A 25,312-nucleotide genomic window follows, 5' to 3' on the forward strand; every position below is an offset into this window, starting at 1 on the left:
TTTTTACTGCATAGGCAGCAGCAATAGTAAAAAGTTGGTCACACTTGTCAAACACTGTTTGACAAGTGTGACCACCAACCTGTCAATCAGTATTCCAAGCGATGCTACAGATCACTTGGAAAACGCTAGCATTCTGCAAGCTAATTACGCTTGTAAAACGCTAGTGTTTAGTGGGAAAACGCATGCCAATTCAGCATGCGTTTTTCCTGTGGCAGGGAGTTCCGGAATTGCTGCGAAAATTTCCACGGCAATTCCGGACGTGTGCACATAGCCTAGAGTATTTTAATATTGCTGTGATTCTCTAAAGTGTGAAGACAAACATGCCCGCTGCACTAGACAGTTCGACCTGCAGACAGGTGCCATTGGGGCAGAAGGAAGCCAGAGGACCAGGAGGAAATGAGATTTGGTGCGGGCTCGAGCTGTTGACAGACATGTTTAAATGATAACAGTTTAGTTCTATTTTTGCTGCCGCCTATGGAAATTCATATAGCGGGCAGGAGCTCTGCACAGCTCTTACCACATGGCACAGACTAATGAGATTAAGTCCACAAAGGAGCCGGATCTGACATTATCTAGCTGTGAAGAGACATACAACAGGCAGCCACTTTGTTTCCTGAGTCATTTTCTCCTTCTAGTAACATAATTGGACAGACCTCGATGGTTTCTGCTGCTCACGTGTCCTGCAAACTCCAGAAATTAGATGAAGAATTTACTTTGGCATTGGGTAGATGCTATTTAAGGTTTGACAAAAATATATATAAAATCTTATTCAAGTCATGTGGTGAAGGGGTTGTAAAGGACTTATTACAATGCTCAAACAACCCGAGGGTCTCCTTATAACCTCATATATGCCTATGAGGCTGTAAGTTCAGGGCAGGAGACACTTGGTCAATTTAGGCATTGTGGTCAGTTTAACATGGCTAGTGGTAACACACAGGTATACATTTCCAGAGAATAACAGAGCAACTACATAACGATGATGATTCTTTTCTTTTTTTTGTGAAGAATGCAACAATTTACTCATGCGAGCATGTCAGAAGGGCTGATAAAGTTCTCCTCTATAAATCCAAAGTTGTTAATTGTCTTCTAATTATCGATTTTCAAGTAATCTGGTCTTCACGTAGATTGCTGCCCATGTAATACATTTGTTCTGGCTGATGGAGTATGATCCTGAGCAAAGGACTAACCCTCTGTGATGGCCATATGCTACGGTACAGAACTTGGATTGTGGTTGTATACCCTATAAGAGTTTCCACTACTAAAGTTGTTTTTTCATTAACAAAATGGAAACCTTGATCATCTAGATCTGCTAGAGTGTCCATTTGATGTTAGTTTTAAAGAGGACCTGTCATTTGCTCTAGTTAATTATGTACGGTATTTGTTCTACCTGATGTTCTCAATCTGGCATGTTTTTTCTTTTGTTCCTGCTCCTCTCCATTCCCAAGATATGGCCTCCTCTTCCCGGTATAGAAATCTAATCTTGTCATTTGAGGGCTTGGTCTTCCAGAAGTATTAATGATGACACCCATTTGACTAAAAAGATAACATTTCTGCGCAGGGAAGAGGAAGCCATATCTTGGGAATGATCAGGCACAAAAGAAAGACGTTAGATTCAGGAGAACAGCTGCATTTACACCAAGTGAAAAAAAATACATATTTATGGCAAGTGACAGGTGATATTTAAAGGGGTTGTGCAGGACTTTTACATTGATGGCTTATCCTTAGAATATGTCATCAATAACTGATCGGTGGGGGTGCGGCACCCTTGCTGATCCAGGGGTGCCGAGTTGCGGAGCCTCGTCACCTGCATAGTGGCCATGGCCAGGTACTTCACATCCGCCTTCTATTCATATAAGAGGAGCATGTGAGGTACCCGGCAGCTGCCACTTACTGTTGATGGAACTGTGCTCTTCAGCTTCACAACTCTTCACATCCGGATGATCAGCTGAGTGCCCGGTATTGCACCTGCACTAATCATATATATGTCTGACCTATCCTCAATGTAAAGGTCCCTGACCACCCCTTTAAATTTTCATCTATGTTGTAAATGTATGTTATATGTTAGGATCCTGACATCCTATTTATCTAGGTTTTCCCTCGTGGGTAAACACAGCTGAGCGGTACGATCTTCCATGTGCGATCTTCCGTGCACAGAAGTATTTTCTTCCACACCATTGTCAGACTTTGTAGCATTCTCACTTCACATTCAACACTCTTTTCTTACTTATCAACATTTCACTTTATAGAAACAGTTTGTTCTTTGAGAGTCTGGAAAGTTTTACTGATTTATGTAATTACTTTACCAAATCAAAGATTCCTGTAAATACCAGTAGATGATGAAACATTTGCCTGTCTAGGAAGTTTCCAGCATAACTTTTTATATTGCTCATAATTAACTAATCACTTCATGGGAACTTATTCATTATGCTTTAGGATCTCGATATACATTGCATAAAAATCTAATTAATTGGCCGTTTTTTAGCAAACAATCGATCAGCCGGGTTGGATTTCTTTAGCTGATGATCAGCATTAGTTGTATAATTGGCTGAAAAAGCTTCAATATTGGCTGACAGTCTGTGAAATGTTAGGGGCCATCGACAAACGATCAATCGTCATTGCATTTTTATCTAATGTGTATGAGGGGCTTTAGTGTTGACTTACCAGTTGGCCACCTATTTAATTAACTGCTGGTCCATTGCCTCCCCTTCTTTGTCACCGCCATCACTGGCAGCTGCTGTAAATAAGATTTTGCATGGAGTGAGGGGTCCTGTCATCGCGATAATCCCTTTATATAACCTATTAGGGCATGAAGATGTCAGATGGGGTCCCTGGCTGGATCGGTATTAGCCAGTCTGCAATGAACAGCTGGCAATAACTATGAATTTGGTTGTTTTGTATGTTAAGTCAAGAATCAAACCAATGATCCCGAGCTCATTTCCCCACCTTCTCTAATAATGTTAAAGAGCCCATCTAATACTTGGTGCCTTATAGCAGTATTAGCTAGCTTCTTGTAGTCCATGAGAACATTTTATAATCAGACCATGCAATTATAGCCACATAAATAATGATCATAGCAGTAAGAATTGTTGGATTTTACAAAAGCTGCAGGCTTATGTACACAGGGCTGTGGAGCTGGTAAGCCAGACCTCCGACTCCAACTCTTCAATTTCCATGACTCCGACTCCCAACTCCACTGCCCTGGCTGTGCCTGGCTATTATTGAGTGGAGAGCAGATGGTTTTGTGTCCATCATTAAACTTTGTTGATATATTTAGTAATTCCTCTATGTACTATATTATTTATCAGCAGTTTATTTGTTTTGTTCCTTACTGTAATCCTCCATGTTGTGATGATGAAGATGATGGTTGCTGTGTGTCCCAAGTAAAATAGTTAATTCTCCTCCAATGTCTGAATGCTAATGATTCTGCTGAAGGCTGAAATCTGCCACGGGATCATGGGGAAAAAGCTCATGCATTCATAAACGTTACACCTGCGCCCCTGTACACAGTAGAATAGTAGATGATCTGTTGAACCTGTCTATTTAGCAGGAGCCGCTAACCATAGGAGGAGGTCTCCTGAGTTTAACCCAATTGATGATAATGCGGGAAAGAAGGAATTAACTATTCAAATTCTGTTCCTTTAGTTCTAAAGAGTGATAGACATCTCTGTTGGTTGCTTAACAGCGGCCTATCTATCCTCTCTTCCTTGAACACACACTTATGGGGTAGTCTTGAAGGATCTCTATTATGGTACTTATCCTTCTGTGCACATCATAAGCGCGGCAGGCTTGTCTAATCAGGCTATTAAATGAGACGTTTGCCAATCAGCAAACGTTTTCCGTCGCAAGCCATCTAATGTAAACAAGCCCTTCAAATTTTCATTTTTTTTTCTAACATCTTGGGTTGGTACTATAGTGATGTTTATGTACCTCTTCCCAGGAACGACCAAAACAATGCCCGAAAACAATCATGGCTGTCTTCTTTAGGTTGTGATTTTTTTACACCAACCTTGTCCCTTTTTGGACTGCGACATTCCCAGAGTTGCCATGATTGTTTCAAAAAATACACAGATTCTGGCAAATTTTGGACGGTCAGTTATAGATCTTGCACAACCAATTTTTCAAGGATATATCGGGTTTGTTGTTGGACAATCTGGACCCAATCAATGATCAATTTAGAATAAATGTACTGAAATCAGTAGGTTCAGCTGCCATCCATTTGTAGACTCGATGAGGCTGTTTTTTGGTTAGCTACTATTGATAGCCTCTTCTCCTGCCAATTGTGGACACCGCGTCCTTTATCTCTTATGTTGGTGCCGGATACGGCCTTACCAAAGACTGACTTCTTACTACGAGTGTGGTTATTTTACCCTTTGTGACCCATAAAACCCATAAGCTCTAAGAGAGGTACATTGATGAAGGTCCAATTTTGACCGAAACGTCTGCTGTATGTACTCTTCTCGATTAAATTTTCACTGCATCTCACGACGTGTGTGCCAAGTTTATCTTTAATATTGTACGGCTTGGGCACCTACTTGAGCACCACGATTATAGTAGTGCCTACGGTCCTATTTCTGATGGAGAAAGCTAACCTGTGACTCCTTGCTCTACCACGCGATTGAACTGTATAAACCTCATATTGACACTGAAATTTCATTGTCAAGGTCGATGGAAATTCGGAGTTCCATTCGAGAAGTTCGGGACTGGAGCCTTGGATTTTTTTTATCCTGTCTGTTTTGCTGAAGGCCAAAAAGATAATTATTTCTTGGGATTACGTTGCACGACGGTGCTTGCCATTCCCATAATTTTATCTTACCAACATTGTATCAAAGTCCAAATTGAATTAACATGCAATTATTGCCAATTTTGCACATGGTACTACCCATATTTTGCCTGTTAACCCTTGACTTGCATCATAGGCTGAGCACTACCGCTGCGAACTTGTAATTTTTATTGCAGTATGTAAAGCCACTTTTGGCTCTTGCAGCGTACAGCCAGTTTGCTGTGGTTTTGAATTAGTACAGTATTTTAGACCTTACAGTATTTTCCGCAACTTGAACCGTACCAACGTATTCATAGTTCTGCCTTTCTGGACAGATTCTTTTTTTTTCTCCTGATATAAGAAAATGTTAAACATACAATAATGTACAATGTGAAAGTTAAGAGTACTTTAGCGGGCAGATACCTAGTTAGCAGACATTTTGCCCTAACCACAATCACTATGCTTTCTGTGTAGCTCGTAATCAATCAGGTATGACGTGAGTTAGTTTCCTAATGCTGGGAACCGTTGCTTGCCTTCCCAGATTTTGAAGTACTTCTGTGAAATATCTAACCTCTGGGCATAGAAAAAAAATCATGAATTTGTCAGTTGCAGGATCTAACTTGCACCCTGACACATTTTCATAAAAGCCTTCACAGATGTATCAATGACGTATGTAGAAAATAAACTAAATAATTGCGAAAGAGTCAACATTCTTGTAGGTCTACGTTGATGTGGTTAAGAATAAGAATTCAGGTTGCCAGCAACATAATCGGGTTGATATTTTCTGTGAAGTTCTTCTGCAAAGTCAAATGTATGTAATAAATGCTGCAGCCTCGATAAGAGTAGAAGTACTACCTACCAACCTATTCATGGCAATTAGTGATGAGCGAATATACTCGTTACTCGAGATTTCCCGAGCACGCTCGGGTGTCCTCTGAGTATTTTTTAGTGTTCGGAGATTTTCATTGTGGCAGCTATATGATTTACAGCTATTAGCCAGCTTGATTACATGTGGGGATTCCCAAGCAACCAGGCAACCCCCACATGTACTCAGCCTGGCTAACAGATGTAAATCAATCAGCTGAGGAGATGAAAACTAAATCTCTGAGCACTAAAAAAATACTCGGAGGACTCCCGAGCATGCTCTGGAAATCTCGAGTAACGAGTATATTCGCTCATCACTAATGGCAATGTCTTAATTAAAAAGAAAATGAAGTATCACAAAACCTCTACAACTTTTATTATTAAAAATTGCCAATGTATTCAAAATATAATCTGAAATCAGTTGTAGGAGTGTTTTGGCAACAGTATTTTGGTGTAAAAGTTTTGAAAATCAGAGGTGCGCCTAAATTTTGCGACGTCTGTTGTCTTGACGCCAGTTTCTGCCAGCTCTGCCGACTTAGGGGGAGTTAGGGCAGGATGGCGGTGTAGCGAACACCGCTACAAATCTTGCCCCAGCAGGCACATACAGAGGTGAACACCACTCGTCTGACACTCATGATTCATGAAGAGGCATTCACCTTTTCATTAATAAGGAGCATCTGACTCCCGCAGACCTGCTTGGTGCATCGGGCCCAATGTCTGTTAGAGATTTTCTGTATCTAAACCTCTGTTCTTTCTTCTCCCATACCCAGATGGGAAAAGTTTCTAAAAGTCCGTTTTACACAGATTGACCTGCATCAGTAAACGACCACCGATTGGCAAACCTTTACAAATCCGTGGTCATTTAATAGCCCGTTTACACAGGCAGGTCAAAATATATTATTCGCACTGAGCGATTTGCAATAGTAAAAGATCCCTAAGTTGAGCATTTATTCAGCATCGTTCTTACACACGATGCACTGCTGGGAACTTTAATTTTTTTTAATTTATTTGCGCTGTGCAAGAAATCATTTCAACCAACAAACGAGTGTTTTGCTCATTTATCAGGTGATCAGCAATTTGTTAATGCCGAGATATTATCGTTGAGTGAGTGTTCTTAAAGGGAATCTGTCAGTAGGATCAACCCGCCTAAGCCGTGTATATTGGCTTGTAGGTTATAGGAAGCTGAATAGAGTGATACCTGGGATCTTATACCCTATTCCCTAGAAATCCATGTTTTTCTTAAATTTAAATTAGCTGATAAGATCTATGGGCTGGACATTGATCTGCATTTTAAATGAAAGGAGGAGTTACAAGTGTGAGACAGGTAGAACTACAAAGCCCAACACTAGTTCTGCTATAAAACATTCCGCTATCAGTGGTTTGTTCTGAGTCACACTGTTAGGCCATGTTCACACTTTGCGGGTGACCTCTGCGGGTTGTCCCGTAGCGGATTTGATAAATCTGCAGGGGAAAACCGCTGCTGTTATCCCTGCAGATTTATCGCGGTTTGTTCCGCGGTTTCCGCTGCGGGTTTCTGCCTATACTATTGATGCTGCATATGCAGCAATATGCAGCATCAATAGTAATGTTAAAATAAAAAAAAGTTTATATACTCACCCTCTGACGTTCCGATCTCCTCGGCGCTGCACGCGGCGGTCCGGTTCCAAAGTTGATGTGCGAGAAGGACCCTTCGTGACGTCACGGTCATGTGACCGCGACGTCACCGCAGGTCCTGTTCGCACAGCAACTCTGACCGGCCGGCCGCGTGCAGCGCTGAGAGGTGAGTATAACATGATTTTTAATTTTAATTCTTTTTTTTTTACACACAAATATGGTTCCCAGGGCCTGGAGGAGAGTCTCCTCTCCTCCACCCCGGGTACCACCCGCACATTATCCGCTTACTTCCCGCAACGTGGGCACAGCCCCATGCGGGAAGTAAGCGGTTCAATGCATTCCTATGGGTGCAGAATCGCAGTGATTCTGCACAAAGAAGTGACATGCTGCGGGTTGTAAACCGCTGCGTTTCTGCGCGGTTTTTCCTGCAGCATGTGCACAGCGGTTTGCGGTTTCCATAGGGTTTACATGTAAATGTAAACGCTATAGAAACTGCTGCGGACCCGCAGCATCAAAATCTCGGCGGTTCCGCGGTAAAAACCGCAAAGTGTGAACATGGCCTTAGACAGCAAGTCGGGAGCCGTGATTAGGGGACCTGTGTAAAAGTTGTTTGGCTGATGATTTCTAGCTGTATCTCTTCAGAAGATGAAAGGGAGCAAAGAGAGAAGAAGGGAGATGAGCAGATAACTGCTGAATAGCAAAAAATTATCTGGAGAGAGCTGACTAGCATGTCAAGAGTTAACTCCTATGGTACAAATTAACTAATGAAATAACTGGAGACAAAGCTCAATAGGGTCTTTTCCGGTAAAACAAAGGGAAGTAGAGCAATGTTCGCTCACCTGGTCAGGGTGTTGTGACAGTCACAATTCCTTTTAGAAAGTACATAGAGGCTGCTGCAGGACCACCAAAGAGAGGTGATGCGAAAGATGAGGAATGTGGTGGATGAAAATTTGCGCTGCCAAACATCCAAAACATGATCAGAAACCAAATGAAGTATGAATTCGGTTTATTTCGTCAACACATTCTGAGGTTGATAAAAACCGCATTCATACTTCATTTGGTCTGTGATCCTGTTTTGGACGTATGGTTGCTGAGATTTTAAACCTCCACGTTTCTCATCTTTTACATAATGTAACTACTGACACCCTTGGCCTGACACCATTGGCCAAGCTCCAAGGAAACTAGATAAGGCCGGGGTCGCACTTGCGAGTGCAATGGGAGAAACTCGCATGAGTCTCTCGCATCAATACCCAGTACTGCCGCCGGCTCTCGGGAACGGAGCGTTCAGCTGCATAGAAATACATGCAGCAGCAGGCTCCGGTCCTGAGTGCTGGCGGCAGTACTGGGTATTGAGGCGAGAGACTCGTGCGAGTTTCTTGCATTGCACTCGCAAGTGTGACCCCGGCCTAAAAGAGAAAATCTCTCATTGTGAGAGGATAACAGATAGAACTTGCTTATTTTCATGTTTAACTAAAGCAATTTTAAGAATTTGGAAGCATCCCATTAATGAAATGCAATCCAATAATTCATAACTCTTGCAAAGGCTAACTGAATAAAATAATGTTTATTTACTATAATCTGTTAGACTCACTGTACATTCTAAAATAATAATAGTAATAAAATGGAGTGCGCTTGTTGAGAACCACAAACCTATGCCAGAAAACCAAAAGCCATATTCACTTAAATGTACAATAGCAAAAATCTTTATTCAATTTCACAGCCAAATTGAAATAAACAGTTAGTAAAATCCTGAACAATGAAAATACTTATAGTAAAACTGTCAAATGTAACCAGCTAAATAAATGAGTTCTCTGCACCCATTTTTGCTTATGAAAAATCACCCTTAGGGTATGTTTCCACGTTCAGGAAACGCTGCGTGTTTGACGCTGCGTAGAGCTGCAGCGTCAAACACGCAGCGTCCAGATGTTACAGCATAGTGGAGGGGATTTCATGAAATCCCATCTCCACTATGCATTAAAAGACGCATGCGGCACACCCGCGGAAACGGACATGAGGCGTGTCTTTTAAGAACGCAGCATGTCCTTACATTGCTGAAACAACGCAGGTGACCTGCCAGTGACCTCAGGTGCAGATTTGGTCAGGATTTTACCTGCGCAAAATCCTGACCAAATCCTGATGCAATCCTGAACGTGGACACATACACTTATGTGAGCAAATTGCGATATCAAAAAATGGAATAAGGTGATGCGGATAAAAGTTCATCGAAGCAAGAGGAAAAACAACACTTACAATTTCCAAGATCTATAGTCCTTTATTGCAGTTAGTGAAACATGCTGGCAGCATGCAGGAGGTGCGGGGGAATTGGTGGATGACGGCCGTTTCGCATCTGGTCTGATGCCTCTTAGGGTCCCCCTGCATGCTGCCAGCATGTTTCGCAAACTGCAATAAAGGACCTTAAATCTTGGAAATGATGAGTGCTTTTTCATTTTGTCCCGCTTGGATGAGCTGAATAAATTTGTAGACAATATAGATAAAATCCATGTAAAGTTCTATTAGCACAAAATGTATAATCAATAAAAACTATAGATGAATAAGAACACATCAAATTTATCACAATAAGCTGGGTACATGCACCAGTTACCATAATTAATACCGTAATCAACATTAATCATCACATTTGCCATCTAGAAATGGAATGATCTAAGATGAAGTGGTAACATACTACGGAATGGATACCCCTCACCAAGACATGCATTTCGTCTCAGCTTTGTCAAGGATAACAGAATTGCTCGGCTTTTCTCACTTGTTCTTTTTACTTTTCAATCACCCATTAGAAAAGCGCATTGAAAATATGCTAATTAGGGGTTTTTCCACTGCTAGGACCCCTGTTCATCTACAAAGGAATGTTACAGGGTGCAGCACATGTGTAATTCTCCTGCAATTCCTTCACTTCACATGCGCAGCGATATTTCACTCCAAGACAGTATGGGTCTATTAACAGTGAGGACATCGTGACTCTTGGCCACTTAAGTGCCGCCCACGTGACTCTTGACCGCTCCAGTGCTGCCCACGTGACTCTTGACCTCTCCAGTGCCGCCTACGTGACTCTTGACCTCTCCAGTGCCGCCTACGTGACTCTGGCCACTCCAGTGCCGCCCACGTCACTCTTGGCCAGTGGCCACTCCAGTGCCGCCCGCGTGACTCTTGGTAAACAACAGATGCTGTTGTATTTTATTTTTCTCCCAATTTAAACATGTCTAATCGTTAGGAACTTATTATGAACTATAACCTCTTTCCTGTCAGTAAAACACTACTGATAGATTCCATTTATCTAGACTGCGTGTTCGCAACCATACATTTCTTTTAAGCCACAGTAACATGCAGATACTAACGTGCAGGGCTTTTTATAATTTCTCCAGTATGTGTGCCCTGCTTTATTTCGGACATCGCAATGGAGCGGAAAGGCAAGTGTTGCTCATGATGATGAGTCTGCTCTAACACTGGGGGTCTGCATATACTCATGCCAACTTTTTGTGCTACAAGACAAACCACATGAAGGCAGTCTTCTCGCATAGCTTGTGGTTTCCCAGCTATCGCTCCTTGAGTATTTTTACAAGTTCTTGTAGTGTAAATGTTCCTTTTATTTTGACAGTTCCGTTTTTAGAAGTTTTATTTCAGCTTGCGGCGCTTTTTTGCATGTAGAGAGCTTGCTTCATGTAAATGTAAGAATACGGCTGCACATGGGAGTCTCGCTTTTGTTGCTCAATGATTCTTTCATGTGCCCCGGGTTAGCTTTGCCATATAGAGATAAGCACCGGGTTTCAGGGAGTAAGACAGGGATCAAGGAATGTGAAGTATCACAAGGTCAGAAACTGCATTTTCCCGTGTACCTTCTGACCTTTTAGAATGTGTCATCAGAAAATTAGCTAAATTTTATGTCAGGTCTTTGTTAAATGTCTTTTAAAAATGTGTGACTTTTTAAATTTTTTTTTACATCTTGATTGAGTTTTGACGTTTTCACGCCAGTTCCTTTCCGCTATGCCAAAATGAGAGACGCTGGGGAGTGACGGGGACACGACTGACAGTGAGGACATGACTTGTCGAATTCATGGCTACCTTTGGTGTTACTTTCATCAGTGACTGGTATAAGATTTCTGGTGTGGTGCGCCTCTTCATGAATCAGGAGCTTCTGGCTCCACCGCACCTCCTCTTCAACAGCAATGAGAAAATCAACGGTTTTGGTCAATTGTGGCAATAGATATTTACAGCACTAGACTGACTCAGACCTTACCTTTTGTATAGAAGGTTTTTGAGTTTCTGCACTGACCATGCTCCAATAAGGGCCACAATCATTGTGATTTATAATGAGGCTACTGACTAGTCTTTTGAAAAAATCAGAAAGTGTGATTCTTCAGTATAAGACATTGAGTCCTCTATGAACATAAGAAGATTGTTGTTTTCTTTAATTTTGATAATTATATGAAAAAAATATAAAAATTGAGAAACATATATTTAAAGCACCACTTCGTCCTTTTTTATTTTACCACCAGAGCGGTATCACTGTCTGTTCCCTGCCACTGTCTTCTGCTCTTCTTGGTGCCACTCCATTCCCGCTCTGCTACCTTGTGACTGCAGCTCATGACTTGGTGGAAGTCAGAGGTAACGGTCCCAAGTTCTCAGTATAAGTCTATGAGAGCCTTGTTACATTGAGATGTGACTTTTCAGCTCACCCAGCAAACAATGGAGCAGTGCTGGGAACAGCAGATGATGGCAGGTGGTAAGGGTTTTACTACATTCAGGGAACAGACACTAGTGATACCACTCTGGGGTGAAATAAAAATAAAACATTGGAGTGCTGCTTTAATAACAAGCCATATATAAACAGTAAGTCATTTTCTGATGACACATTCTCTTTAAAGGGATTATATACCGGTTTTCCCTAACTGAGCGCACATTAGGTGAGTCATTGTTTTTCTCCCTCTTGCTGAACCACAGTGTGGACACAAAGAGGTCCTTATTTTTTATGCATTTATCATAAGCTGCAGGAGTGGATACGTGACTTTAGACACTAAAGGGGTTGTCTCCTCCAAATAACTCTTTCCATGTGCCCTATCAAGGTATGTGGACATTGCCCCTGGAAACAATAAGCGGTTCCCAGCTTGATATACCCAAATTTTCATGTGTTACATGGATGGGCCATTCTGAATAGGGGGATGCCTTGAGACAAATTATTACGTAAAAATTCAAAACGTTGGGGACCAGAAGCAAATATCTTGATCTGATACTGGAAGCGAAGTAAAGTAAATTTTAACACTTTCATATCCTTTGAAAGTCTACAATTTATGTATGAGGAAAAAAGCAAATAAGCATAAAATGCACTTTAATAACATACATCTGATATTAAAGAGAATCTGGCAGTAGAATCAACCCACCTAAGCCGTCTATATGAGCATGTAGTTCATAGGAAGGTGAATAAACTGATGCCTTGATATGTGCGATCCAATGTCGTCTTCCAGAGAAATCCATGTTCTTCTTACATGTAAATGAGCTGTTCTGGACAATGGGCCGGACACTGATGATCTCCCTGAGAATCTGTCTCCAGAGATTATTTTTAGTTAAAAAAGGAGGAATTAACAGTGTGAGAGAGAACGAACACAGAACTGTAGAACTGAACTTTTGTTTTCTTACAAACACATTTGCTGTAGCTCTCACAGCTCTGCTGTACTACAACTCTGCTTGTGAGATGGAACCTATAGATGTGTCAGGTATAATCACACACAGCTCTGCAGTGAGAGCAGAGAGTGGCCATTACATGTCTCACTGGCAACTCCCTTTTCATGTAAAATAATCTCTGGAGGCAGATTCTAATTCAGATTAGCGTCCAGCCCATAGTCCTGAACAGCTCATCTACATATAAGAAAAATGTGGATTTTTCTGGAATGAGACATCTAATTGCACATATCAAGGTATCATTTCCTTCAACTATCTATGACCTGCATGCCCACATTGAATGAGGCCTTTCCTAATTGGATGAAGGGCAAAAAACTTTCTGATGAAGGGACATAAAAAAAAAATACACTGTTCCAGAATCAGTTGAACAGTGGCAATCAGAGAAGGTACTAGTCTTAAATTTAAAAAAAAAAAGCAAAACAATGAAAGTTTGTCTTTACATAAACTAATACTGACAAGTTCTCTTTAAAGACATGGCTGTAATACTGATTACACTGATACCTTTTAGGGGCTGGGGAACCCCAGACAGGGAGGATAAGACCCAGTGCACAGTCCGGCCCTTGTGGACCGAAATCTCATTAGCAGAAAACGGCAAATGGTGAATTAAAAAGAACCACAAAGTGGATTTCTTCACCAAAGGTATCAATGTAATCGGTATTACAGTGACTTTACAGCCATGTCTTTACTTTACATTACAAAATGGTGCTGACAGGCTCTCTTTCAGCAGATTCTGAATGCCATTCTTGGGAAATTCCTCTCTGTGTGAGCTGTTTTAGTCTTGTCCGGGCTCTTTGCTGTTCTATCCGGATACTTGCCCGGTGTCTGCAGATAACGATGTTCTGTGTGTGGCCGGGCAGCCCTGGATTTACACCACTGTTACGTTGCCTGTTAAACCCATACAGCAAACTTTGTACGTTCCCTTTGTGTGTGATCAGCTTACACAGAGCTGTATGATTTCACCTCGCTTTATTAATGCCACATGAGTAATGCAATTATCTTCTGTTTGTCTAGGTGTATTTTTATGGTGTTAGTTGATTTAAACCAAGGCCACCCACCAATGCAATCAGGATTCCCAAGATATAAGGGTTAAGGCTTTATTGAGCTAATCTCTCTATTAGTTTTGCAGCATGTCCATGCTGAGCCATGGCATCAGGGACTAGGAAATGTTTAGATTTTTATATTTTTCTATGTTTGGGACATGTTATTTACGTAGATTTAGGAATCATCGCTATGATGATCAGAGAGTACGCCTTCTCCAGCTAAAATATGATTGCGCTAATTTGATATTCCATGACAGCCATATGTTCCTTCGTCCACTAAACGGTCTTTGGATTTTAGGGCACCCGCCCCCATACACACTAGATTGCTGTTGGCTGAACAATTGTTAATCCCCCATCTATCTCTAAATCCCCCATTCTCTGGAATGCTAGGCTTGGCCGATCACTCAATGAGAACTCGATACTAATTTTGAGATAATAAAGTATCGGCCTTTGTAAATCCATTCTGCCAAATCTTTATCATCTCCACTAACTTCAGCTGTCGGGGATAACGTGGAGGCCCTCATGCACATTAGACTGTCTGTTGATGTCGGCAGGTTGGGCTGATTTAATGATATAATGTGTATGTCCACACCTGACATATTTATTCTGCAGTGGATTTTACCTCCGCTTTCATGCTATGTGTTTATTGCAAAAGGACAAATTCATTTTAAGACTTTATAAGATCTCTGCAAATGAAATACAAAAGATCTTCATCAGCCTCAGATTTTTTCACAGATCATTTAGTCTAACCAGAAAATGGGTTTCAACTACATATCCACTGTGTAAATTCTGCCACAATGTTTTGTTCACTGGCTTTAATGCCCCAAGTGGTTGGGATGGAGCAAATTTGATAGCCTGACTATAGTAACCAGTATGACTAGAGGCGACTATTTGGCTTTTTTTTGTTATCTGTATTAAAAATCTTTGTACACCTCACTAGAACAGAACCCAAAATGGTAACCACCATAAACAAATCTGTAGGTTCAGTGATTACATGAAGCCCAACATTTTCCTGTCCTTTATAGCCCAACCCAGAGAGAGAACCAGTATTAAGGCATTTAGTGCTGCAGGTCCCAGCGATATAGATTCTAGGACCCCTATGACGGTACTTCTACACTGCATTCAGGCACCCGTTCAGTGGCCCCGTTGGGGCTTATGTCTGATTTCTCCCACAAAACTGGATTTGGGCATATGCGCCGATGGGGCTATAGACTATAATTGTGCCGATAGTGAATGTGTGCCATGTCGTACATACAGACACCCAGACGCAGTCTGCTACATCTGAGTGTCCGCCTCCAGTATGTGAACACGCCCGAAAATGATATACGGCCAAGCTCACGTTGGCTCTGGAGAAACATACGCCCGATTCCTGTTTCGCAGAGGGTCGGATGTAAGCCCGGAAAGGAGCCACTGAACAGTTGCCTGTACAGTGTGAAAGCACCCTGACACAGATGCATTAAGTCTTACTTGCACATGTTGATCTATGATGATCTTCTATATTATGACATCCCATTAGCACATCCTGAGGTTTAAGACCATTTGTTTAAGTGGTTTCAGAGAGATGCTGAAATCTTATCCTAATAAGACTTAGCGCCAGTGTCTCCATATTCACTGCATCTGCAGTAAAGATGCTATAAAGTAATGTGCTGACTAGATAAGTGCTACAGGGGTTACAGCAAAACCTTCCAGAGCAGATAATCAGGAGCATGCTGGACAATGGCTACACTCCAAAATTGCCATATGTTTACATGGAATTGTAGACCCCATTTTAGAACTTGACTCTAATCAGCCAAAATAAAGACTACAGGCAATGCTTTGGTGTGAGATGGCCACAAGGCTTTATTGAGGGTTACCTATATATCATTAAAATACTCTTTATTATATTAAACAACTCAGTCAGTTTAATCGCAGACTTGACTAAACAAAATACTTCCCAAAAACACCCAAAAACAATGGTTAATTTATCCCTCCAATAAAACCAGACGACATAAAAAGATGAACTGGCAATACACAAAGGCATGGATGGGTCACTGTATCTCTTCCAGATGCTAAACAGCTGCTGAGGTCCAAAACCCTGAGGGCGTATAACTAGTCCACTTACTGCCAGAATAGCGTCAAATCGGCACCAAGGTCCAGTCAGATGACTCAGCCAATCAAGGATCACGAGACACTGTTACTAAGGCTAAGGCTGAGTCCCCATGAGTGGCCAGTAGAATTACCTCACGACCATTACACCTAATGGGATAGAAAACTGTGACAATTATTGATTTACTAACTAGGGATCCTAAGGCTATGTGCACACGTTGCGGAATTGCCTTAGAAATTTCCGTGGCAATTCCGCAACTCCCTGCCGCGGGAAATACTCATGCAGAATTGGCATGTGTATTCCCGCTAAACACTAGCGTTTTGCAAGCGTAATTAGCTTGCAGAATGCTAGCGTTTTCCAAGCGATCTGTAGCATTGCTTGGAAAACTGATTGACAGGTTGGTCACACTTGTCAAACATAGTATTTGGCAAGTGAGACCAACTTTTTACTATTGATGCTGCCTATGCAGCATCAATAGTAAAAAGATATAATGTTAAAAACAATTTTTTAAAAAATCGTGATATTCTCACCTTCCGGCAGCCCCCGCAGCCTTCCCGATCCTCGCAATACTCCCGGCAACTCCCGTTCCCAGCGATGCCTTGCCACAATGACCCCAGATGACGTAGCATCACGCGAGACCGCTATATCATCACAGATCATTTTCGCAAAGCATCACTGGGAACGGGAGCTGCAGGGAGCATCGCTAAGGCCTGGGCTGGATCCATGGGCCGCCAGAAGATGAGTATATAACTGTTTTATTTTAATTCTTTTTTTAAGGGACTGGAGGAGAGTCTCCTCTCCACCCTGGGTACCATCCGCACATGATCCGCTTACTTTGCTCATGGTGGGCATAGCCCCATGCGGGAAGTAAGCGGATCAATGCATTGCTATGTGTGCAGAATCGCCGCGATTCCGCACAAAGAATGAGCATGCTTCAGAAAAATCCCATTGAATTCAATGGGTTGTGTTATGTATGAGTTTTTGCGGCAAAAACGCATACAATCCGCACATAGCCTAAACCATAAAACTCATACTCATTTAGGTTCCACAATCTCATGTGGCCCCTTCTATTATCCCCTCCAAGGACCTTCCATTCTCTTATTCTATACATTGGCTTTTCTTTTTTTTTTTTAAATAAAATATATGCACGTATACAGTATCCCAATATAACTAGCTGAGTTATTGCCTGAAGAGAACCAGCGGCTCCCCTGATATGTAATCCTGCATTCTTCATATAGTGGCAATCATTGATTATCTTCTCCAATCTCTGGCTTTGTGCTGTTCCTTTGCTATTCTTCTGGGAGATTTCTGAATAAGTTGACAACTAGGTGTTAGTTGTCAGTCGTGTCCCCATACAGTCCCCTGATGATTAGACAATGTCAGACTAGATAAGGACACCCACCTGTTTTCAAGTTATTCATAGATTTCGTAGAGGAATAACACAGGAACAGCATAATGCAAAGCATAGTGAGCAGGCGTGATTTCTGTGCGCAGGTGCAAGATTTCTCCCGGTAATGTGAATGACATGAGGCATCATCTGGGGAAAGGGGTGGAGAGGCCCAAAACCACTCCTATTGGACCAACCCGACTCACCATACAATGTACAATGAGAACTTAGAGCTTATTTTGGGGGCTATATGGGGGGGGGGGGGGGGCAATATAAGCATTTATGGAATGCAACACAGACGCTGAATAAGGTGATAGTTTTAGTTGTTGTATGACAAAACTGGTGACAGGTTGCCTTTAAGCACTGCAAACCAAACCTCTGACTCTGATTACTCAATATCCCTGACTCCACAGCCCTGGTCACTACTGAGCATGTACATAAAGTGCAGCACAGATTCATCTCCTCTATGACTCCACAGCACTGGTCACTACTGAGCATGTACATAAAGTGCAGCACAGATTCATCTCCTCTATGACTCCACAGCACTGGTCACTACTGAGCATGTACATAAAGTGCAGCACAGATTCATCTCCTCTATGACTCCACAGCACTGGTCACTACTGAGCATGTACATAAAGTGCAGCACAGATTCATCTCCTCTATGACTCCACAGCACTGGTCACTACTGAGCATGTACATAAAGTGCAGCACAGATTCATCTCCTCTATGACTCCACAGCACTGGTCACTACTGAGCATGTACATAAAGTGCAGCACAGATTCATCTCCTCTATGACTCCACAGCACTGGTCACTACTGAGCATGTACATAAAGTGCAGCACAGATTCATCTCCTCTATGACTCCACAGCACTGGTCACTACTGAGCATGTACATAAAGTGCAGCACAGATTCATCTCCTCTATGACTCCACAGCACTGGTCACTACTGAGCATGTACATAAAGTGCAGCACAGATTCATCTCAACTAAAAGCCCAGACCCTTAGGTCAGGAACAGAAGACATTTATAGGACGTTTTATAACTTTCCCAAATTATGCTGAAAACATTTACAGCAAATCCTACATTGTACTTCTGTGCCCAATTAATTGTATATTTTCAGAGCCAGTCCTATTTATACCGACTCACAGTTCACCAAAATGAACTTCGACTTCACAACCCGGGCGCACACGTCGTTTTTTAACTGTCTTTTTTTCCCACTTGTCTTTGTCATGAATAACGCTGCATTTTACTGTCCCAGCAATGTGAATTACTGAAATCTCATGCACACGTTGCTTTTTTTTCCTTTTCATATTTAAAGCCATTTCAAATCTGCTAATTGCCAATTTTGTCAGTGTTTTTGCAGCAATTTTTCACCCATTTTAATGAATTGGAAAAATCACCTAAAATTAAAACAGCACGCAATAATGCACATATCATGCAGTGGTTTTCCTGCCAAGAGACTTTTTTGATACAAAAATGTCTTCCGCAAACACTTAATATGTGCACAATAATGTGTATTCACATTCTTCATGCTACCTTTAGTATAAGGCCACATTCACACAATCTGGATTTGGTCAGTATTTTACATCAGTATTTGTAAGCCAAAACCAGGAGTGGGTGATAAATGCAGAAGTGGTGCATATGTTTCTATTATACTTTTCCTCTGATTGTTCCTATCCTGGTTTTGGCTTACAAATACTGATGTGAAATACTGACCAAATACTGAATGTGACCTAAAAGGTACAATATATGACCATAGAAAATGGATGTCACATTACAGATTCATAATAGGACGTGGTCTACACTGCCATCATAACTTCCATTTTTACTGAAGCCATGGCTCACTAATTTTCCAGCAGATTGTGATGAATCCTGTTGACTTGTTTCCAGACCATCAGGTTTCATTATTTTTACGGGGTAGAGTACTGTATTGTGCTGTGCTATTCTTCCTGCCGTAAAGCTTCTTTTTCCCAAATCGTTAAATATTGTAGTCGAGAAATTATGGCTGTCTTAGTCTTATTCTTTGTATTATCTGATATTGTGCCCACAAAGTGGCACATAGAGAGGGGTAACTGGAGCCTCCCAATTGTTCAGTGTTTATTAAAGGTCACATTTCAGAAGCGATTATTCATTACTGGAAGTCCTCCCATTGACATCTGGTCTTGTGGAGAGAATTACATGGGGATCTGTGACTAATAAACCTCACCGAAAGTGTAACAAAAGATGATTTCCACAGTTTCATTTCCATTTTGCAGCCCTGGAAAATGACCAGACTAATGCTCACAGAGAGCAAAGTTTACCCAGATTCTTGTACAACTTACCGTAGTTGAGTTCTTTTGAGAGATTTTTTTTTTTGCTTTTTTTTTTTTAAAGCCTTTTTTTGTGTGAACCATATGTTCTAATATAAACCATTTGTAAAGAAAAAAATACGACAAAAGTGCTGAAGGGCAAGATTATGGGGCAGGAAGGGTTTTAATTGGCCATGTGTCACTTGGGATTGGCTATGGTAAAGCTTGTTACCCACATTGGATAAGTCTATATCAAGGTGGCCGACTATTCCCTCACAGTAAATCTCATGGGAAAGAAAGATTGGACATGCATTTTAACATACCTAGTCCTTTAGTCCTAATAGAAATAAGCCACTGCTGGAGGATTCTGGCAGCAGCTTTTCCCCCCAGCTTTGGTGAAGTCAAGAGAAGTAGCTGTCATCAATTGGCATTCAACCATCAGTTTTATGATCGGCATAAAGAGGCCTGGCTTATTCCTTTATGGGCCTTCTATGAGGTCTGCCTTGATCTTAAGATTGGGGTCCGTGCCACCAGTTTTTAACCTGACTTGTGTAATGTATAGCTGAAGCTTTAGAACAATGGCTGATATCTGGAGAACAGGGGCGTAATTAACAATGGGGTCTCTGGTGGCCCAAAAGGTCCCTTTTGCCCATCTGAGAACATCATCAATACTATTAGGATAGTTGGGTGCCCTGTTGGAAAAGTTTGCATTGGTCCCACCAATTTTCAAGTTACACCCATTTGCAGGTAATGTAGCACTACAATATAATACGTTATCATCTGCATTTAGGCACATTAGACTTTTAATCTGCGGAGCCATGTCTGTGCATATTTCTTTCCACCACATGTGTACACTGCTGTTAGGCTGACATTACAATACCACTGGAGACAATGTAATCGCTGTGTACATTGAATTGGAAGAAATCCAACTTTGTGCCATTAGGACAGTTGAGTGTTTGTCTCTGTTCCTCCCCCGGCCGAGTACGCCAACCAACCGAGAGGTCAGGGACTGCAGCAATGGTCTTGGCTCTATTCGGGCGGAAAAACAATAATACATTGAGAAGTTGTCTGTCCCCTTATGTGATGAAACTAAACTAATATCGATTTCAAAACTTGTCAAAATGAAATCTTATTATATTTTAGACATGGGAGGCAAAAAATATAATATTATTAATACTATTACAATTTGCTCCGCAACACATTTACTCTGCAGAATTTACTGTTAAAGTCAATTTATTTATTATTTTAACCATGCATAAATGCTGCTGTTCTCCAGAATCTGGTGCTGTTTTTCTTCTGTTCCTGCGCCTCTCCTTTCCTGAGAGATGGCCTCGTTTTTCCTGTATGTAAATCTAGTTGTGTTTTTTTTTTTTTTTTTTTTTTTTAGCAAAGTGGGTGTGGTTCTTAACTGTCTCTGCGGGAGTTTTGTTGAGGACCTCACCCAGTTTGTCAAAGTGACTAGATTTATATACAAGAAAGAAGGGGCTATATCTCTGGAACAGAGAGATGCACAGACACAAAAGGTGATCAACTCCGGATTCAGGAGGACAGCAGCATTTGTACCACGTGTTTTATAAAAATAACAAAAAAGTTGTTTATTTTTCTTGGGTTTTTTTTAAGTTTGTTTTTGGATCCTTTAAATTCTACGCAGTTCAGTGAGAGTGCTGAGACCTCTTAGACCTGAGAAAAAGACCTCTTAGATGTGTGCAGCTCAGGAGACATGGGTGTACAGCTTTTGCCTAAACGTAAACCCACAGCAACGCGCTTCTAAGGCTCTGTTCACATGCACAGTAGTGATCCGTTAGAATGGATTCAGCAGCAATCAGTTGCAAAAAGGTTGTTCAGACACATTTTTTTTTTTTTTGCCCATTTAAAAAAAACAAAACTGATTTCAGCTCAATTCATATTTATTTTTATAATTGAAGTCTATGGAAACATATCTGTTATTTAGCCATCCGCTGTTCTCCTATTTGACACTGATCAGAGGTATTTTGAGCAGTTGATGGGGGTCTCTGACCCCCGACGCCCATCAATCTTCTAAGAATTAAAGGGGCCATACAACACCTGTTAAAAAAAAAAAAACTAACAATGATGCGTACGTTTACTTGCTCTTTAAGTAGATGTTATCCTACCTTTGTTGGACATTTCCATGTTTGATGGTCACTAGTGATGAGCGAGTGTGCTCGTTGCTCGGGTTTTCCTGAGCACGCTCGGGTGACCTCCAAATATTTATGACTGCGGAGATTTAGTTTTCATCGTGGCAGCTGAATGATTTACAGCTACTAGCCAGGCTGAGTACATGTGGGGGTCACCTGGTTGCTAGGGAATCCCCACATGTAATCAAGCAGGCTAGTAGCTGTAAATCATTCAGCTGCCGTGATGAAAACTACCGTAAATCTCCGAGTAGTCATAAATACTCGGAGGTCACCCGAGAGTACAACAATGAGTACACTCAGTCATCACTAATGGGTCACGTATTAAGAATTCGTCACTTATGCATTACTTCAAATAACTTTATAATTTAGTTTTACCTTCATAATAATTGTTTTTTTGCTTTTTGTTTTCTAGGTCTTTTTCTTATACTTGGCCTTATCTTATACCCTGCTGGATGGGGATCTCAGAAAGTGACTGATTACTGTGGACATTATGCCTCCGCATACAAACTTGGGGAGTGTTCTTTGGGGTGGGCTTTCTACACGGCCATCGGAGGCACCGTCCTTACCTTTATCTGCGCAGTCTTCTCAGCACAGGCTGAAATTGCCACCTCTAGTGACAAGGTTCAAGAAGAAATAGAAGAGGGGAAGAACCTCATATGCTTGCTTTAATGAGCAGAGACTGAATGGCCCTCAAACACTTTAGAGACTTCATAAAGGGATCATCATGTTTACACGGCCTCCTTTCTGCATGATTGGACGATACCCGTTCGCGTATTATCATGCTCCAGCATCTTCCTCTTCTTCCATCCTGTGGACGACCAGGGTCCTAAACCAGGAGATGAGACCGGAGATGTGATTGTAGTGCTCAGCACGTGGAAATGAAGTGCAAAGATTTGTGTATATTGCAAATGTTCTGATCCTTCAGTTATCTGAAAGTCACTTTAAAACTGTGTCTTCTCCTTTTACATATTAGAAAGCTAACCGTGTATTTTGTTTTTCCTAACATAGTAGGATTTATTTTTTTTCTAATTTCCAGTTTTTCTAATTTGAAGCCACTGCTTGTTGAATTGTATGTGCCACTAATCTTGGTGATTGTAAACTGGAACATTGTTCTTTTCTTGTGTGGTTCTTATGTGGTGCAAACGAATGTTTAGTTACATGTAGGATTAATATTTTTAGGTATGGAAAGAACCACTGCATTAATAATACTTTAATTACAGCCATTTCAAAATGACTTTTAAAGGGGTCTTGGGGTAATGACCATATCCTAAGGATATTATCCTTTGCTGCAATATCCTCTAGACCCAGCAGATCTGTCATTGTGGAGGCTGTGCCACTTCAGTCTATATTACTAAATCATTTGGTGCATTTTAAGCTATTGTTAGAACCTCATTTGGTTTTAGGAGGCTGAATTTTCTGTTCCTCTAGGTTGTCCTGGCCTTGATCTTTACAGCATGCCCTTGTTATCAAGTATTAGGCCCTATTCTTATCTACCTTCAAAGCTTCTATTGACGTTGCCTTAATTTTAACTGCAAAATGCCATTAGAATGCGTAGGACTTGGCTATAACGCAGACAGGCCCCAATAAAAATCAATAGGGTCAGCTCCGTCACAGTGCCATGGCCATAGCCTTTGTGAATTAGCCACAATGAGCTGCAGGGACCTCACACAGGTCTGGTCTGTAGCTTTGGCCATAAATAAAATCAAAGACTCCAATGAATGTACTAACATTATATATGTACACATCTTAAGCTAATCAGCACAACGTTGACCCAACCATGATTGTTTATAGTTATGTAGTTCATTCGCATGGGGTCCTAAAAGCACACTTCATATATGTCAGTTGTGTTATCAGGGACCAAATATGTGTGCTTTAGATCTCCTAGAACTGCCCGTAGTTTGTACCAGAGTTTGTGGAATAAGTGGGTCCTCGCCTTTAAGTATACATTTGGTGACTATAAGTGGTTGTGGTGCCAGTCTTAGTGTATCGGAGCTGGAAACCATTACACATCGGGATTTATTGTTTGGCATAAAAGTTCACTACATACATGCAAAAGAACCTAACCGTGTTAAGTTTTCCAGTATTTAGGGCAGTAATTTCCAACCATTTAAGCAGGACTGATCCCTCACACATTTTCTTACAAAGTTTCCTAGTCTTTGTTGCCCTCATCAAATTTTGTTGCATGTGGACAGCACTCTTCTCGCACTCCCTCCTACACAGTTGTCACCGTAAATATATATCTTGTGAGCTTTTTAATAGCTTTTCATGATGTATATGTTAAATATCCTGTGGGTAACTAATACAGTAATAATGGCATCTTTCTAGTGTCATAACAATTTCATGATATACACAAAAGTATTAGACCATTAGACCAGCAGTAGCTTTTATGGCCTCCCATAATCTATAGAACTTAATATGGAGTAGGCCCTCTTTGCTGCTTTAACAATTCCAACTTTTCTCTGAAGACTTATACACGATTTTAGAGGCGTATTGTGGGAATATTTCCCTATTCATCCAGAACAACATTTGTGAGGTCAGACACTGATGTTGGATGAGACAACCGGGCTCACAATATCTGTTCTAGTTTAGCCCAGAGGTGTTGGATGGGTTTGAGGTCTGGGCCATGGTCTTCCACACTGAGCTCCCAAAACCATGTCTTTATAATCTTGCTTTTGTTCCCACAAAGTTGGAAGCTTCTTCTAGCCACAGTGTCTTGTATGCCGAAACATTAAGATCTCCCTTCACTGGAACCACAAACATGCGACCTGGTAGGTATATCAGATGTGATGTCGCCAACCTCACTTATCTCTATGCAGATGGAAACCTTGTCATAGGTTTTATCTACTTTCTGGGGAAAAAATAAGTTAACAACAAACATAATAATACAATACATCCTATTCAAACTAACCTGTACATTATAGGGAAGGAAAATTATGGGTTACGAAATTTACATTCTAATGTTATGTGCCAAATCTAGTAAATGTTTAGTGGGATGTTTTGTGACCTTTAATTATTATTATGATATGGTATTGCTAAAAAGTAAAGCACAACTAAGACTTGATGTACATGTCTGCATCACACGTCATTCATTGGAACCTGCCTTCTCTGTTTTGTGTCCGATTCATACAAAGTCTGAGAGAAAAGCTCTGGGGGAGCTGTGGTACAGCCCAATAGAGTTGTAATATGGCAATGTACAAGTGTTTATAGGTCCATGTATGTCATGTTTATAGAGCCCCGATGTTCATCTTCCCTCACCTCAAATGTCTTCATTGCATCATAAAACACTACCATCGAGTCTTACCACCTTTGATGTATTTATCTTGTCAGTCATCTCCAGATCAAACTAATCCACCATTTAATAGAGAGTGATGCCATGAAACAGAACGAAGCCTTGTCCTTGTATTGTGGAACCGTTTATCAGGATGTCTG

The 25,312-nt window shown here is 41.2% G+C and overlaps 1 protein-coding gene across 3 annotated transcripts in view; it reads left to right on the forward strand.

The window, feature by feature from the left end:
- Positions 1-25,013, forward strand: part of LHFPL2 (LHFPL tetraspan subfamily member 2) — a 150,663-nt gene extending 125,650 nt beyond the window's left edge. For all 3 annotated transcript variants that reach the window (XM_077287002.1, XM_077287009.1, XM_077287017.1), the window contains one exon: positions 22,296-25,013. In XM_077287002.1, the coding sequence (XP_077143117.1) occupies positions 22,296-22,552 (257 nt within the window). In that variant the 3' untranslated portion in view covers positions 22,553-25,013. The remainder of the gene's footprint in view (positions 1-22,295) is intronic.
- Positions 25,014-25,312: the final 299 nt, after the last annotated feature.

The sequence above is a fragment of the Ranitomeya variabilis genome, chromosome 1 (assembly GCF_051348905.1).
Source record: "Ranitomeya variabilis isolate aRanVar5 chromosome 1, aRanVar5.hap1, whole genome shotgun sequence".
NCBI classification, from domain to species: Eukaryota; Metazoa; Chordata; class Amphibia; order Anura; family Dendrobatidae; genus Ranitomeya; species Ranitomeya variabilis.